General features: G+C 33.3%; 1 protein-coding gene and 1 pseudogene across 4 annotated transcripts; one reads left to right on the top strand and one right to left on the bottom strand.

The window, feature by feature from the left end:
* Positions 1-8,990: 8,990 nt before the first annotated feature.
* On the bottom strand, positions 8,991-13,026 carry LOC107894982 (protein TWIN LOV 1). 4 transcript variants are annotated; one of them, XM_016820142.2, is made up of 8 exons: positions 12,780-13,026; positions 11,518-12,682; positions 10,880-11,087; positions 10,695-10,759; positions 10,474-10,553; positions 10,320-10,375; positions 10,175-10,238; positions 8,991-9,403 (listed from the first exon to the last, which is right to left on the bottom strand). In XM_016820142.2, the coding sequence occupies exons 2-8, from the start codon at positions 12,065-12,067 to the stop codon at positions 9,251-9,253; spliced, it is 1,176 nt and encodes a 391-aa protein (XP_016675631.1). In that variant the 5' UTR covers positions 12,068-12,682; positions 12,780-13,026; the 3' UTR covers positions 8,991-9,250. The 4 variants fall into 4 exon arrangements, with proteins under 4 accessions (XP_016675631.1, XP_016675632.1, XP_040944689.1 ...); XM_016820143.2 differs by having other exon boundaries at positions 10,474-10,514; positions 12,780-12,969; XM_041088755.1 differs by having other exon boundaries at positions 11,518-12,792.
* A 540-nt stretch (positions 13,027-13,566) lies between these two features.
* On the top strand, positions 13,567-16,147 carry LOC121214547 (60S ribosomal protein L14-like; annotated as a pseudogene).
* The last annotated feature ends 1,153 nt before the right edge of the window (positions 16,148-17,300 follow it).

Below are 17,300 nucleotides of genomic sequence, written 5' to 3'. Positions count from 1 at the left end.
ACACCTACGAATTCATTGAGATGATGGAAGACTCAATTTTCATTTACGCACCACCAACAATTTGTATTTCAATTTTAAGACATTTATCAAGGATTTTAACACTCATGCCTACGATCATAAGTTCATCCCATTAGTAGGGCGATCGGTTGTCTATCGGTGATGCTTTTCTTCACTGTCATTTATCAAAGGATGTTCACATGGCATAACCAGAGGATTTATTGAAGGTACTCACCCATGTATGTGAGCTTCTTATAGCTCTGTTTAAAGAAGTTTTAGTTTAACAATGTAAATGAGATAATTGTGCTCATAAATTATTCGAGTTTGACTTGAAAGAATTCGAATTTAATTTAATAATTATCAAGCCAAATTCAAACTTAAACAACTAGAGCTATCGATCGAGACAAAATCAAGCACTATAATACTTTATTTGTATAGCTCGTGAGCCTAATTAATTTTTTTTTCATTTTTATATTATAAAATTACAATTTTACCTTTATTACATAAAAAGAGCTTACTTACAAATGAGCCTTTTTTTTTACCATCAAAGGTTACATTACTGTTGAAATATTTGATGGCAAGGAAAAATTGTGTAGCTGAAATAGTGACCACAACTTCAAGCACTGTTTCATTTTCCTACTTGCCTATTTTTAGAGTTGCCAAATTTTAGAACAAAAGCATTGGCCTATCTGTTTTGAAGATATTTGGACGAGTTAGAGCCTAAAACATGAAGACCAATTGAGTTAAAATTTAAGGCTTGAAGATTGGTTATTTGCAGATCAAGTTTGGTTACTTGTGGAACAAGTAAAGTCACTTTCTATAGTTGAAGACATTGAATTACACCAAGACTCCTATGGAATTATTACCTTATGCCAAATTTTAGCTTTACTTTATATAAAAGTAGTAGTATATAAACTTAAGTTTTGTCTAGGTTAAAAAGTAACCGAGAGATAGAGAGATCATAAATTTCTTTAAGTTAGGAACTTTTTATGTGTGCATTATTTTTGTAAGCAATCAAGAGAGTTTCTTGGATTGCAAAACTAAGCTTTTGAGGGAGAAGCTTAGTGGAGAATGATCTAGTATTTGTACATGGTGAGGTCACTAAATTAGTGAGAGTTAGCACAATGTTAGGACTTAAATAATTGGTTGTACTATTAGAAACTGAATCATTGCTTTGGTAAGGCCCTGTAGACGTAGACTGGGGTAAAACTATGTAAACAATCTTGATGTTCACCTTTACGTTTATGCGCTTTTGATTTCTTAGTTGAAACTATAGCCATAGTTTCAAGCACTATTTCGGTCACAGTCTTTGTTTGCTAAGAAAATACCCCGTCTTTTCGACAATTTGGTATCAGAGTCTTTCACTTAACATAAATAGTGAATATCCTAGTTGATATACTTGCTTGCAATGGAAGGATCTTCAATTCCACGCCCATTTATGCTCGGTGGAGTAAATTATACATATTGGAAAGCTAATATGAAAACATTCATCAAGTCAACGGATGAACAAGCCTAGAGAGTTGTTTTAACTGGATGGACTTATCCCTTCACGTCAATAGAAAGAGTAAAAACTCCCAAGGTCAGGGCAACCTGAACTACTAAAAAAAAACTAATACCAATTTCAAAGCTTTTTATGCTATTTTTTGTGGTATAGATACACAACAGTTCAGAAAGATTTCTAAATGTAATAAAGCCAATGAGGCTTGGGAAATACTAGAAACTACTCATAAAAGGTCCAATACAGTCAAACAATCTAAGCTTCAGATGCTGACAACCAAATTTGAGACTCTAAGGGTGTAGGAATCATAGACCATTGGAGAATTCTATGCAAAACTTTGTGACCTGGCCAATCAGGCTTTACTTTAGGAAGTGAGTACTCAAACTCTAAACTTGTGAGAAAGGTTATTAAGTCACTACCTGAGAGGTTCAACATCAAAGTAACAACCATTAATGAAGCCAAGTATATCAATGCCATGAGGATTAAAGAGTTGATTAGGTCTTCCAAACCATTGAGCTCAACATGGAAGAGGCTAAGAAGGGCAAAATGAAATCTAAGAAGAAAATTACTTTTCAATGGTTGAAAATTGTTCCCACTGAACAAAGTACTATTATCAAAGAAATGCAAAAATAGTTGGTTTTTCTTACTCAAGGGTTCAACAAGATGGCTAAGAAACAATTTGGGAGGAATAAAAGCTCTGAGTCATCCAAGGCTATCTAAAAGAGAAATTTAAAAAATAAAGTTTATTCAAATATTCTATATGAGAGTGTCGAATCATTGATACAAGCCATGATCAGGGCTTAGTGATGAATTCTCGACAGAGTAACCAACTGATGAATCTCGCTTTAGTGATCTATTATGACAAGAACCTTATGTATTGGAATATGGAGTGGTGTAAGTACCTGCCAAACTTACAACTTCTTAGGTCATGTATTGAAGTTATTTAGGATTCTATTGCTTGAATTAAAATGTTGTATTATTCTAAGCAAGTATGTATGTCTAGACTGATTTGAAGATGCAATGTAACTGGTGTTCTAATAATTTTCGGGTCTTGAAAAGAATCCGTCAAAAGTAGTTATCCATCGAATATCGTTCTAAAAAGTGTTTCTAACCAAAACTACAAAGAAATTGTGTAATAGAATTTGAAGTATGGTGATGAGTCTAAGATTTGCCAGTCGGGTGAAGTGTGTATAAGATGGATAAGTGTAGAAATTGGCGTATGGTTATCTCCTAATCAAGAATTTGAAATTTATTTGCTAAGGTCTAAGAAGGAATTCAAATCCTTGATTTAAAGAATTTTAGAACACCGTCTAAAGGTAATAATGAGTGAGATTCATTAAGTTCCTTTGAACTTATATGCGTCTTTTGGTATGTTGGTCTGTCAATTGAACTAGAGCACCGAGAGGGACTAGGCCAGGGTTGCGCTATGGCGATAGCAGAGGGCAATATTATACATATAGAGAGACATTTATAGAAGCATATTTTTGAAAAGACAAAGAGTAATATATGCTATGAATATGTCTATTCTATTAGACAATTTGATGTAAGGTCGTATTTCACCTTTGACAGTTTATGAAAAACGATAAATGTATTATTTCAAACCTATTGTCTTAAAAATGATTTTTATATAAATAAGAGGTACATTCAATATGATTTTCCGCAGATTGAAAATTTTAGTTAAGTATGTAAATGTTGTGACATCTTGTATTCGGATCGAGTAAATTAGATCAGGTATGGGGTGTTACAAGTTAGTACTGTAGTTCTATGCCAACCTACTTCAAAGCATTGATGACCTACCAGCAAGTTGCATCACAAGGTATATATGCAAGGCAAATGGTACAAGTTGGGGCCTACACAAATTAGACACTTGTTCCACCATCATTGCTCCAATGATGTGGAATTTAGGGAATCTAAAGACACTATTGTTGTCGAAATTACCAATGGAGTTCACCTCACATGGTACGTTGGTTTAGAACTTCATTTATCAACCTTGGAACCAACTTATGCTGCACTTTATGCAATAGCCACGAGGAATTGACTTCCCAACAATCAAAGGCATAATGTGACCAAGACAATGTCTTCCTTGTTAAGAAACGTGGGAGTTGGGATCCAAATCGATATTAAAGACTTGATTTTCATAGAGATTTTTCAACATGTTGAAAAGGTGTACGGTTTGCTTAGTCTTCCCTATCCATCTCTCACATTTCAAATCTTATTTTTGCAAAATGACAAAATTGTCAAGTTTATTAAGAAGTATGAGAAGATGCCTCTAGAACTGATGTTCTTCACTAGTGATTAGAAGGGAGGCATGCTCCCCTAGACCCTAGCAATGTGCAAAAGGAAGATGCCTCTACTGAAAACACAATAGTGCTTGAAACTGTTGGCATAGACTCTGGCACAATTCTTGGTTCCTCAAGCACATCAGTTGTTGTTGATCAAAGGTTTCTCAAGTTGCTTTCTAACTAAATTATTGCCAATGAAAGGAAGATCAAGGACTTCAAAGCACACAAGAATAAGTTATTGGCCAAAAAGTTGGATATCTTGGCTAGACAACTTCAGTGGTCCCTTTGTTGATAAATGTGTCCATATTGTAGTAAACATGCAATTGTTTTCTATGTATTTAAACGATGGATAAATAAATTTCACATTTCACTGTTATGTCTTTTGTAATTCTGTCTTTCATATTTTGCATGCATATCGAAATTGTGGCAATCAAATATTAGTTCATTGATTGTCTAAGTTTAAACTGATGGTAAGTGGCATTGTAAGAATGTTTACATTGTGAGAAAGACAACTTACTTCAGTAGATAATCTAAACGAATTCATAATCTTGTAAAAGAATCAAAATGAGCATTTGATTCAAATATCGAGAAGGATTATTATGTCGTCTATAATTCCAATTAAAGAGATGACTAGTCTTGGCTATCGGAGCAGTTGTCTCCACGGGTAGAGACATATATGTATTTATTGACAAAATAATACATTGGATTGGACCTAAGATGAATTAAGTCTAAATTCGTTTGTGAATTAATTCGCTTGTGACGTTCATGGTGTGATTTACCTAAATCCTAAGTTAGTCACTGACTATACATATGTAACTCATGTGTTTTGACATAAGTGGAGGCTTATACTCTAAATATGATCGAGCCGATAGCTTGTGTATGCCATGACTTTACTAGCAACAGTGGAATTCATAACTCAATTAAAGAGTTAACGATATCTTCTTATTGGCATTGTGTGGATAGATAAATATGGAACGTGGACACGGGTTGCTTATTCTCGAATGAGCAGTTTATCACAATAATTTGTTGAAAGTGATCATATTAATCATTAAGAAGACACAATTGTGACAATGAGATAAAATAGGATTATATTAAGTGAACGGATTTAGCTCAAAAGAATCAAGGATATCATATGAGGGTAACACACACATAACGAGGTCATTGGACAAAATAGTTGAATGAATTACTTTCGTAAAAGGTATACACAATAAGGAGTTTTCAATCATGGTACTTTTTGTAGACTGACTCCATGATTAAGTAATTGTGAATTATCGAAACAATACTACTAGGCATAATTGCAATTACTAGAGCCTAAATATATATGTCCAATTGGTCCCTCCCTAGCTCAACAAAAGCTTGATTGAATTGTATTTGAATCAGAAGAAAATTCTATGACTTTGGAAATAATTTAATTGAGTCGATTTATTCGATTTGAAATTAAATTGGGGGCTCATAAGAATTGTTCAACTAGAGAATTTGATTAATTTTTTTTTTGAAAAATTAATTTGGAAACTCTAAGTGATTTATGAGAAAATTAATTTTGATTAAGTAAAATTAAATTGATCAAATTAATTAAAATTAATATGATATTTTTTAAAATTAATTTTAAAATCAGACAATGGGCCCAATGGGTAATTGAACTTGGAAATTAAGCCTGAGATCGTTAATTGGGCTCAAAACAGAGAGTAAGACCCAAAAACTAGTCGAACCGGGCCTAGTATGTGAAATTGGATTGACGGTCCAACCGGTGACTGGACCAGACCAATCGAGACGTCACTAGCCCGTATCGAACTGGCAAAAATTGAACCAGCACAAGGTGTCGGCAGCTGCAACGACAACATTCTGGTGGTTGGCAAATGGTTGACGGCGGTGGGTCTTTGGTGGTTGAGTAGTGAAAGAATTACACTCTTATTGGAACTGTAACAGATAATTTGATTTTAGATTAACTATTCCAAAACTAATACTATTTTAATATATTTAATATTAAATTTAATATAATACTTATCTTAATAGTATTTTATTAATTTAATATTAAAGTGATTATCTTAATATTAAATTAAATTTAATGTTTATATTATAGATTAATGTTTTATTAATTTAATAAAATTTAATATTAAATTTAATCTAATAATTATCTTGATAAATATTATATTAATTTAATATTAAAGTGATTAAGTTTAATCATAGTTGAACTCTCTAAACTCTCCCTATATAAAGAGAGCATTGGGTCATTATTTACACACACTTGAATTCAAAAGAAAGTTGTAGAGAGAAAATCCTCTAAATAAATTTTTTATAAAATTTCTAGAGATATTTTTCTTATTTTCAACTTGGCCCAAAAGTTTAGAGAAATTACAAAATTACCCTACTAGTAATTTTTTGTGAAAAAATTTTCTAATTTGAAGTGAGCCCACATTCGGCAGACGTGAGCTTGAGGATAGCGAAAAAGACAGCTCGGTCGAACAATCATCCTAGACAAATTGAAAATGTATAATTTTGATTAAGTGTTTATTATTTTAGATATCAAAACTAAGTTCTTCTTTTGGAAAAAATATTAAAACTCTGGTTTTGCCTTAAATTTATTTTTCACTGCGTTTTCCAAACACAAATTTCCAGCACCCTTTGCAATCATTGAACAAAAGGGGGCAGTAGTGAGAGAGTACATCTTTTTTGGTAACACTAACCACAAACTTAGGATTCCAATTCTCATTAATCAAGTGAAGTGATTCACTGAATCTAGTAATCTTGTACTTCTGCACTTAAATGCTTTGAATCATATTAGCAAGCCTTTACTTTTTGTCTTTACTGTGTTAATACCTACTTTAATGGTTCAAGATAAGGTAGTTATGATTTTTTTTATTAAGGGCGAGATCCTTAAGGGGAAAATATGTAATTGTGATGATTTTATTTTTCCCTAAATATGTTTTGTTCAAAAATTGTCAGAGGGGAGATTGTTGACATATTTAAAGGTAAGTAAAAATTTTGTGGTTGTTTCCGTGGTTGAAATTGTGGCCACAACTTCAGACACTATTTCATTATCGTACTTGTCTATTTTCAGAGTTGACAAATTTTAGAACAAAAGCATTGGGCTATCTGTTTTGAAGATATTTGGACGAGTTAGAGCCCAAAACATGAAGACCAATTGAGTTAAAATCGAAGACTTGAAAATTAATTACTTGAGAGGTTATTCACAAAACAAGTAAAGTCACTTTCTATAGTTGAAGACATTGAATTACATTGAGATTCTTATGGAATTATTATCCTATGTCGATTTCTACTTTTACTTTTATAGAAAAGTGATTAGACTATGACTCTTATGTAAGTAAAACTTAAGTAGTATATAAACTTAAGTTTTGTCTAGGTTAAAGAGTAACCGAGAGATAGAGAGAGCATAAATTTGTTCAAGTTAGGAACATTTTATGTGTGCATTGTTTTTGTAAGCAATCAAGAGCGTCTCTTGGATTGCAAAACTAAGCTTTCGAGGGGGAAGCTTAATGGGAGACTGATCAAGTCTTTGTACAATAGTAAGATGGCTAAATTGGTAAGAGTTAGCCTAATGTTAGGACTTAAATCATTGGGTGTACTATGAGAAAGATAGTCGATAATTGCTCTAGGCAAGGCCTTGCAGGCAATTGAAGTCGAATTGCTTAAACAATCTCGATGTTCATCTTTACATTTATTTACTTTTGATTTCATAGTTGAAACTATGGTCAGAATTCCAAGCATTATTTCAGCCACGGTTTTTGTTTGCTGAGCAAATACCCCCTCGTTTCTATAATTACAATTTAGGAGGAAGGGATGTTAATACTTGGACTCAAACCCTAAACCTCGAGGTGCCAACAAAGATCATTAACCACTTGCTTTTCTGGGTTGTTGGCAAGTACAAACAAGCTCGAGCTTGAATATGAATGAGCTTAATTAAGCTTGAGCTTAGAAATTAATGTTTGATCAAACTTAGATCGAATATGGAGTCTTTTAAATTTCAAGTCAAGCTTGAGCTTGAACTTACTACTATTTAGATTCAACTTGATTCGATTACACCATTAAGTTCCACAAGCTGAGTACGATGAACTTCTAGTGATTATTTGTTTAGGTTTGGAATTTAAAGTTTCTCACTCAAATCATTGCTTATTTATTCAATCAACTTCTTGGACGGTCATATATTTAGTGGTGTATGTTGATGTTCTGATATTTACAAGAAATAGTAGAATTACAATTGATCTCTTAATCAAGAAACTTGGGCTGCTTGCCTACATTCTTGGTGTTGAGCTCTTCACACTTCTAAGGTGCTTTACTTAATCACAAACAAAATAGATTTAAAATAGCTTTCAAGTGATCCGAAGGAATATTATGCTTTACAAAATTTGAATCTGGCTACACTGGTTATAGCCCTTGCCACTAGTGAGTTATTTCAAAGCTTTCAGTGTCGATGTCCAATCATAGAAGGCTAAATTATTTCATCTTTCGTAATACCAGTCAACAAAAAAGGTGACACATAACACGTTTTTGCTAGAAATCATATTTAAAATAAAATGAAATTGATAGTTTTATTATCGCTTTTGACAAAAAAGAACTTTAAGTAGTAATTGAAAAAGTAATATAATTTGGGGCGAATTTTATAAGTAGGCCATCATCAAACATTAGACTGTTCTTATGATATTAATTAGCTATCTTAATTGTAGAATACATGAAGGTTTCTACCTTGGTAACTGCATGTTTTTTAAGATGCAGACGAGGCAGAGAACAGAGATGATTGAATTTCTACTATTCTCCTTTTGGTTTATGGTATTCGAAGAACTTGTTGCTCAACTTTGTTGGCTGGAACATCTTCTTCAAGAACATGCCATCGGTTATTTATTGTGATAATTTAAGTTCTATATATCTTCGTGCTAATCCAGTTTTTCAGTCAATAATGAAATATACTTGTTTCATTAGTTTTCCCTTTTCTCGTTAATTACATGTGAAGATACCACGATATTTCATCAACTTTTAACCTTCACAAAACTTCATTCGAAACAAGAGTGGCGGCTAACAGTATCAGATACATTTAGCTTTGGCTAGGCTATTCTTGTTTATCTTTTTCTCGGTTCTGTAAGCTTTTTTTTTTCTTTAGCTTCTTCACATTAGCCTTGGTTGTTTATAAAAGAAAAATAAAACGACTATTCCAAAAGCACAAACAAATAAAGCTGTGGAGAGGAGCGCATGACAAGGTATGATTGAAGTTGATCTTAGTGTCAAGACACTTATTTACCAAAAAGAGAACATAATTGATACATTTTCTATATAAACAATGCTACATACCAGTGAACCCCTGAAACAATCTCTCCATTATTATTCCTTTTCCTTTTACATTTTGTGATTTCGGTGAGATTACATACAGTAATCAACACCGGTATGAGATTCCAAGCTTGTAAGATTGGATTCACGTGTTTGGTGAGTGATAAATAACAGCTGCTAAGAATATTGAAGCCGTCTATGACTTAGAGGAGCCAGCAGCCATTAATAAGCTCCTCACTGCAACCTTCACTGCACCTACAGTGCTAAGTTGCCTCATCTCTGGGCTCAGCCCATGTCTCTCCTTGTTCTTACACTCTTCCTCTATCTGAACCCCCACAAAGTAAGCTACCTGAACATATATAATCAGTATACGCGGGCAAAACAGAAACAACACTATTACTATATAGCATTGATCCTCTCCAAGTTGGCTTTTAGATAATAGAGAAAAACTGAAACATTTACACTCCACAATTTGTGAGCTATTAACACCTTGATTATTGACAATAACTGAGTTTTAGCCCAGATCCCGATTTCCCAACCTCTATCAACTTTCAGCATTGCCTGGGCTTACCATCAATATATTCAATAAGAAAGTTTAAGGTGATATTAAAAACCCAAATCTTGAAACAATGGTTTATAATGCCTTTCAGCCACTCTAATGAGAATAACAGAGCAAAAGTCAGACCATTCCAACATAAAGAGAGACAGAATGAGGTGGCAAAAATATCAAGTAATAAACATACATACTCAAGTTCTACTGCTTATATGCTACTAAGTATCACAATGGCTTAAGCTATGACAGGCAAGCCTACTGGGCTGACATGACATGACCAACTGTGTTTCTCGTCTTCTTCTTTTCTTTTTAAAAAAAAAACCTTGCAGAAAACAAATGATTTCATCCTTTGCTTATATTGAGGCATAACATGAAAGTAAAAATCGTGTTAAATAAAACTGATACACCCATTATCATCAATACTTGACTTCAGTGATTGAAGCCGAAGCTACACTAGTGGCCAACAAGATGTGAATAATATTCATATTGTCAACAGAATACCATAAATTAGTATCAGAGTACTTATCTGGACTTATGAAAGGCAATGCATATGCAATAACACTTTACCTTGCCAGAGGCATTACGAACAGGTGATAAGTGAAGGCAATTCCAAAATGAGCTTTTGTCCTTCCTGGCACAGTAATAAGAATGCTTAGACCTTATGGAGACAATGCCATACTTCAGTAAATATTGGAAGTGTTCAAGTATCAACCTGTAACTTAAAATATGTACTGTGCATGCTTGCTCTGTTTGAATACTTTCCTTTATCTGGAAGAAAAAGTAGGTAATAAGTAACAATGCACCCAACATAAAGTCCGTATATCAGTATATGAAGTTTAGAAGTTTACATTGGATAAAGCAAATACCTGATGTAAAGTTGAAGAATCTGTATCAGCGCCATTCAAAACTGCAAAATTAAGCCCCAATATTTCATGCCTATCATAGCCTATTGAGGCAAAGAAGTAGGTAAGCAGCTACATAAACTGCATCCTTAATTGAATTTACAAACAATCTACTCTAGTTCTTTCCCTTTTCAATGGTTAAGCAATTAAGAGGTGGACTATGATGCCTAGATTAGGTAAAGCACCTGTCAATTTTAAGAAGGCATCGCTTGCATAAACTATAGGCATCCCGGGTAAATGTGGATCAATTCTGCAAGGGCACAAAATATGTTGCAGGTAACCCAAAGAAAGAGACATCAGAAATCCCTGATAAAGCTGATTATTATGATAAAATAAAATAAGAAAATTAAAAAATTTGCAAACAACTCACAGTACAAAGCTTTGTCTGATTCTACCAAGTGATATATTTAATGATGAACTGATGTAGCATACCCCAGGTACACTGCATCTCGTCCCACAGACCAATCTGCCAGTTGACTCACTATAGTTGGTTAGCACAGACAAGATGCTGTTAAATGCATTCGCTGCCATTCGCTTCTCAAAATCACTTGCCTCGCATGTCTCTTCAATATCTAATACTGTAATATACATTTTATAGATGAGAACTCAAACAAGTAAATCCAATTGCAAATGGAACATGAAGATAGCTGTCATCGAAACAAAGAGTGAAACATCAATTAAGCAGGCAGATATTGGATGGCAAATTGAGGGTGGAAATGGAAAAAGTTCATAGCTGAGTGCAAAAAGTGCTATTTATGAACATATTTGCAATTAAACGTACAGTTGCCAACAAGTATACTAGTAGTAGAAGCATACTGAATAAAAATATTTTTCATACCACAGTCCAGTTACTTAGTTTAGACCAAATACTAAAGCTATGTTACATTTAATTAGGCTCTGGAGCTCACAAACGAGCAATAATTTGATTGCATCAAATGTATGAGCAAACTGCAGTTGATCGAACAATAATGGCTACATTATAAAACATATGTAGCTGAGAAAACGAACCATTAGCAGAGGAATCCAAGGACAAAACACGACCCAATTCCAGCACAGGATTGGTATCCACTTCCTTCCTACAAGAGCCGAACATAATCTCATTAAAGCCCGAGCCATCCTCATTCAAGCTCACCCCTCCGTTCCTCCTCGGTTTCCTGGTAATCGGGACCTGAACAGCCACGAAATGAATCACCCTACCATCTTCTTTGCCAAAAACCGGACTCATATGAAACAACATCCAAAACGGCGTCCCGTCTTTACGGTAATTCACCAAATTCACTTGAACATCCCTCTCTTGTCGAATCGCTTCGCTTATTTCCATCACCGTTCTCCGATTGGTTTTGGGGCCCTGAAATATCTTGCCGTTTTGGCCGATCACCTCTTCTAGGGAATAACCCGACATTTTTAGGAAGCCCCGGCTGGCAAAAACGATAGGGTGGCCTGAAATTGAAGGATCGGTGATGGTGAAATTGTCGGGTAGTTCGTCGAGAGCTTCGCGAACCCATTGGGAGTAACGGGTTTTGAAAGATTGTTGGATTAAACCCAATATAGAATCCATCTTCGTCGTTGTTGGCGTTGTTTTTTAAGACCTGCGATTCTGGGTTTCGCGGTTGGAACCAATCCCATGTGGGTAGTAATATATTTGAAAGGAGTTTGAAGAATTCGCAGACTGAAAATATCAAAGAAAAAAGCAAAAGACAGGAACCCAGAACAGAAAAAGCTTTAAAAATTCTAAAAATTACTAGGAGAAGGTGGAAGAGTATTGAATGTAAAGTTGATTAATAGTAATTTTTTGTCTTTTAGAAGCAACCTGTGTGTGTGTGTGGGAGTGAGTAAGGTGAAAAGGAAGAAAAGGAGTGGGTGTGAGAAGTGGGAAATTGGGAAAATATCTTAGGAAATCAAAATTAGGAGCGAATGAACAACGATGCTTGAGCAATTCCAATCAATCGTTTTTTCTTTTTTGGGTTTTGGCCTTTTGGCTTCAATGAATGAATATTTGTGATGATTGGGAGTTGCCCAGTTGGAGAATCATCTACCTCTACTATTACTATTGAAAACTATAAACCACAAACTAGGAGCCTGGAAACAAAGAGCAGAATGCAGTCAAACATACGTTTCCATAGTTAATTTGATTGGCTTCGAACAACTGGACAATTGATGTGATGGATTTTTCCTATAATCCAACAAAAATGGTAACATTAGTATTAAACATTTAGATGAGAGAGAATATGAATTAAGAGTGAAGAAAACAAAAGAGAAGGGCCTCTCACAAAGTATGAAGGTGGAAGGTTCCCAACCAATTTACGCTACAAATCCAACCAAAATCTCTCCTCCTCAATGTCTTACAAACTCCTCTTTTGTTTAAAATTAAAATAAATTGATTTTTGTATTAAAATTTTCATTCATTTTCACTGAAATGTATTCCATTACCCTGTTTCTCTACTCAAGCAGAATGTCCCCCCCCCCCCCTCTTTTATTCAATTATTATTGACCCCAAGGCAACAAAATATAAAAACTTCCAAAGTTGAATTATATAATTTGTCTATAGCCATTTTATATCTCCAGGCTGAGACAGGGAAAGAAAGAAAAGCCGAGGTGGCACAATTCTCTCTCATACTTATCCTTTTAGCCGCGTCATCTCATTGTCATTGTTTTCTTAACTTATTTCAAGTTACAAGAAACCGGGTCAAATCACGTTCATTTTCCTGATGTGTTATTTTTAGAAAATTAACCGAGGTTGGATCGCTTATTTACAAGATTAATTTTAGTGGAAAACACAAAACACCTTTCTTTAATTACTATTATTCAATTACCCTTATCTTTTTTTTCTTCATTATTTTAAAACATATTCATGAAGTAAGTGAAAATAATAAAGAAATTATATAAATTAATAATTAGCTTTCAGTGAATTTAAATAATTATCTTCTCTATTAGATTTAAGAAATTTTATAACTTACTTAAATAAAAAATTAAAAATTTTCTAAATAATATCTTTTTAAAAATTTCATTATAAATATTATAAAACAATTAAATATTTTTTAATTTATACATATAACCATGTACAGGTAAACAAACTAGTCATATTATATTATATTATGACACATTCATGAAGTAAATAAAAATAATAAATAAATTTATATAAAATAATAATTAATTGAAATGACAAAATTAACATCTTACGGCATGTTTAGTTGGGTGTATTGGCATAGCCAATACACCCCTAATCGGTGGGGCCTACTTAAGACGCCTCTATGCCATTGTTTGGTTCGTGGTTTTTCTATTACGGCTGTAATACGCGACTAACTTAATCGGTGAAATCCACTGATTTCTAATACACCCCATTTGCTCAGATTAGGCTCCGCATAGGTTTACCATCCCTGTTATACCCTCCCATCTGCTTCCCCGTTTCTCTTCTGTTCCTTCTAGCCTCTGCCGAATTCGTTGTTGGCAAGTTAATCCCCTCCAGATTTGTTTCACTCTGCTAATTCTGCATGTAATCGGTTTCCCCTTTTCTGATTACAGCAGCTTCTTCTTCATCGCACTGTGCCCGGATTTGGTCATTTACAGGTTAGTGTTTTGGGTTTTTAAGCTTTCCATTCCTCCTAATTTATTCCTCTTCTTGGTTGCCTTGCCTGCGCCTAGTTATCGCCATTTCTGCTTCTTTCCAGGCTCCACTCAAGGCTTCAATCTATTTCAAAGGAAATCCATATTCATTACAGGTTAACTAAACCTTCAATTTACAAGCCATATGTAATCATGTTTCATTTTTTTTAATTTTGGGTCTCTGCAAGATTTGTTCTTTTTGGGGTTTTGAATTCTTTTTATTGTTATGTTTAGTTAATCCTTGAATTTATGTTGTTTAGAGATGGTGAATTTAACAGAAGTAATATAGTTGATGTCAGTATTCATGTCTGTGGAAGAAATGATTAGAAGAGTTAATTATAACAAGAGAAATAGAAATAAGGTACAATTCACTGCGTTAAAAGCAGTACCTTTTCGTTGAACAAAACTCCACCAGTAGGGTTATATTTGTCGATAGATTTATGGATGAATGCCTTCAAGTCTGGACTGTTTTCTATCTCAAGAATCTTTAAGGCTGGGAAGTCAACAGTATAATCTTCATGGAAAAATCCAATGAGTTTCTGAAGATCTTTCAATTTGAGGGAGTTCAATCGAGGGAAGCAAATTAATCCTCTGTTTTAGAATGTTTCTTCGATCTGCTTCTCCATTGATATTATCTCCTGCATGCATTTGCATTCACTTACTTCCAAGAAAATTGATGGTAATTTGAATTACGAAATAGATTCAGTTTAAATAGTTTCTTGGTTTGCACGTTGAAGGAAATTGGGTTCTTTTCTTGGAGCATTTGTGATTTACTTTTGTAATACTTGTTGTAAATCTGTTCATAAGGAACTCATAAATGCTATGGCATTTACAACAATTTTCATAAGTTGTTCATAAGGATGAGGATACCAAGGTTTTAGGAGTTTTCTAGGGGGATTCACTGCAGTTGAATTTCTGTTAAAAGATACAGCATTCTTTGGAATTTGAACTGGTTGCCTCTGTTTGCTTAAATGGATTGACCTAATGTTTCCCCCTGATTGTTGTAGATATGGAGAACAGTGCTGTTGCTGCCTTTTAAGCTCATTACAGTATTCTTGCATGAAGCAAGTCATGCAATTGCCTGCAAACTTACCTGTGGTCATGTAAGAAAGCCCTTTCCTTTATCACATGTCATATGAAGGGTTTAAACATGTCTTTAATGTGACCATTAGATTTTGGCTGCATAATTTTTCTACTAACCCATCTTGCTGGTTTTAGTCTTTGGATTATGGTCTGCTCAATTATCAATGTTCCTTTATCAGCCAACTAGTCTAGTTGAAGTCCTATAGGTGTTATTTGGAGATGTGCGTGTAAGAAGTGACTATTTTTAATGTGGCAGGCACTTGTTGATGCCCCGGATATGGTAAGAGGCCAAATGAACTTCAAGAGGCTTACATTGACAGATATCACAATTGACATTCCACGTGTTCCCAAGAACAAATGGGTTGATCGAAGCTATGGAGAAGGCTGGTAAGGACGACGACAGCTTTCACCAGCATTTGTAATGTTATTTCTTGAAGATATGTTTTCTTTCTTATCACTCTTATGTTAACTTACAGATGTTAAGAACAAATGGGAAAGTAGCTCGTGGGGTAGAAAGTTGATTGTCCAGAAGAGAAGAGCATCTCTCAACGACTTTGATAGGTTCAAGCTTATGTTGGCTAAGATCAAGGTCAGTTTCCGATACACCCCCTATTGTGTCTACCCGTTTTATACCAGAGTTCTTTTCTTGAAAGCACTTCCTCAAAACTTCAATCGAAGCTTGACGAGCTGTAATACGGTTTTGCAGAGGTCTGGAGTCATCAAGCAAGAACTTGCTAAGCTGAAAAAGGAGAATGCATCTTGAATTTGATATTGAATCATGGATTTTTGTTAGTTTTTGTCATCAAACATTCTGCAGGTTGTTCTTTTTTGTAATTTTTTCTTTTATTTACAAATGATTAAAAAGATTAAAGATCAGTTGAGAGATCTTTGTTTGCTATATTACATATTTTATAGTGAGTTTAATAGCAGGATATTGCTTTGCTTGCTGCAATTTTTCGTATCAAAATTCTGGTATTTATTTATATTCCCTTTATAGCATAATGAAAAATAAGACACTTAAGCTGTTTAAGTTTATAAGCTTCAAAATAAAAAGTTTTGATGTATTGTTTAGACAAACTCGAGCTGCTCAAGCTAGATATCGAGTTAATTATCTTACCTTAATTTATGTGTGTATATACTAAGTTTTGCTGATAATAAATATTAACCATTCATTCAGATAATTTTCCTATACATATGTATTTGTGTATATAAAATCATGCATTTATAAAGTAATAAAACACTGTCCAATACAACCAAGCATTTGGTTTAAATGATTGATACATGATCAAAACAAAAAGAATAAGAAACAAAGAATGAGTAACAAACAGTTACATGTTAATTTTAATATTAATTATTTCAAATGATATTTTATTAAATTCATATAAGAATTTGAGTAAATTATAGTATCATATATTATGATTTGAGTAAATTCATATAAGAATATTGATTATTAAGAATTTTATTAAATTATATATTTTAATTATAATATATTTAATAATAATTATGTTAATTTATATTTTATAGTATCATATATTATGATTTGAGTAAATTCATATAAGAATATTGATTATTAAGAATTTTATTAAATTATATATTTTAATTATAATATATTTAATAATAATTATGTTTAAATATGATTAAATTATTTATTATTGATATTAATAATCTTATTAAAATTTAAATAACAATAACAATAATCATTTACCAAAACAAATTTATGCTAAAGGTATTCTAGTCATTTTAGTTTTTTCCATTATGCTATTACACCTCTATTCCATTCAACCAAACACAAGATTACTATTACGCCTCTATTCCATTACATTCAACCAAACAGTTGATTTGCTATTACACCTCTATTCCAATACACCTCTAATCCATTACACCTCTAATCCAATACAGCGAACCAAACGTGCCCTTAAAGTTTGAAGTCTTACGTTGAAGTGTTGTCATAAGTGTTTTAGTTTGAATTTAAAATAATTTTAATAAACTTCTTGTAAAAGTATAGAAAGTTGAATGCCGTATAATAATATTTATTAATTGTTTTAGAATTTGAGTTTTTAGTATTTTTTTATTGAGTTGATATCAAGTTAATTTGTGACATTAAC

Source organism: Gossypium hirsutum, chromosome D02 (genome assembly GCF_007990345.1).
Source record: "Gossypium hirsutum isolate 1008001.06 chromosome D02, Gossypium_hirsutum_v2.1, whole genome shotgun sequence".
Taxonomy (NCBI): Eukaryota; Viridiplantae; Streptophyta; class Magnoliopsida; order Malvales; family Malvaceae; genus Gossypium; species Gossypium hirsutum.
This window is presented reverse-complemented; position numbering and strand designations above follow the sequence as displayed.

Coding starts and splice junctions, on each gene's coding strand:
- LOC107894982 (XM_016820142.2), bottom strand. CDS start 12,067: ATGGATTCTATATTGGGTTTAATCCAACAATCTTTCAAAACCCGTTAC. Junction 10,760..10,879: donor ATCAGACAAAGCTTTGTACT/GTGAGTTGTTTG, acceptor GTGCCCTTGCAG/AATTGATCCACATTTACCCG. Junction 9,404..10,174: donor TTCGTAATGCCTCTGGCAAG/GTAAAGTGTTAT, acceptor ATATATGTTCAG/GTAGCTTACTTTGTGGGGGT.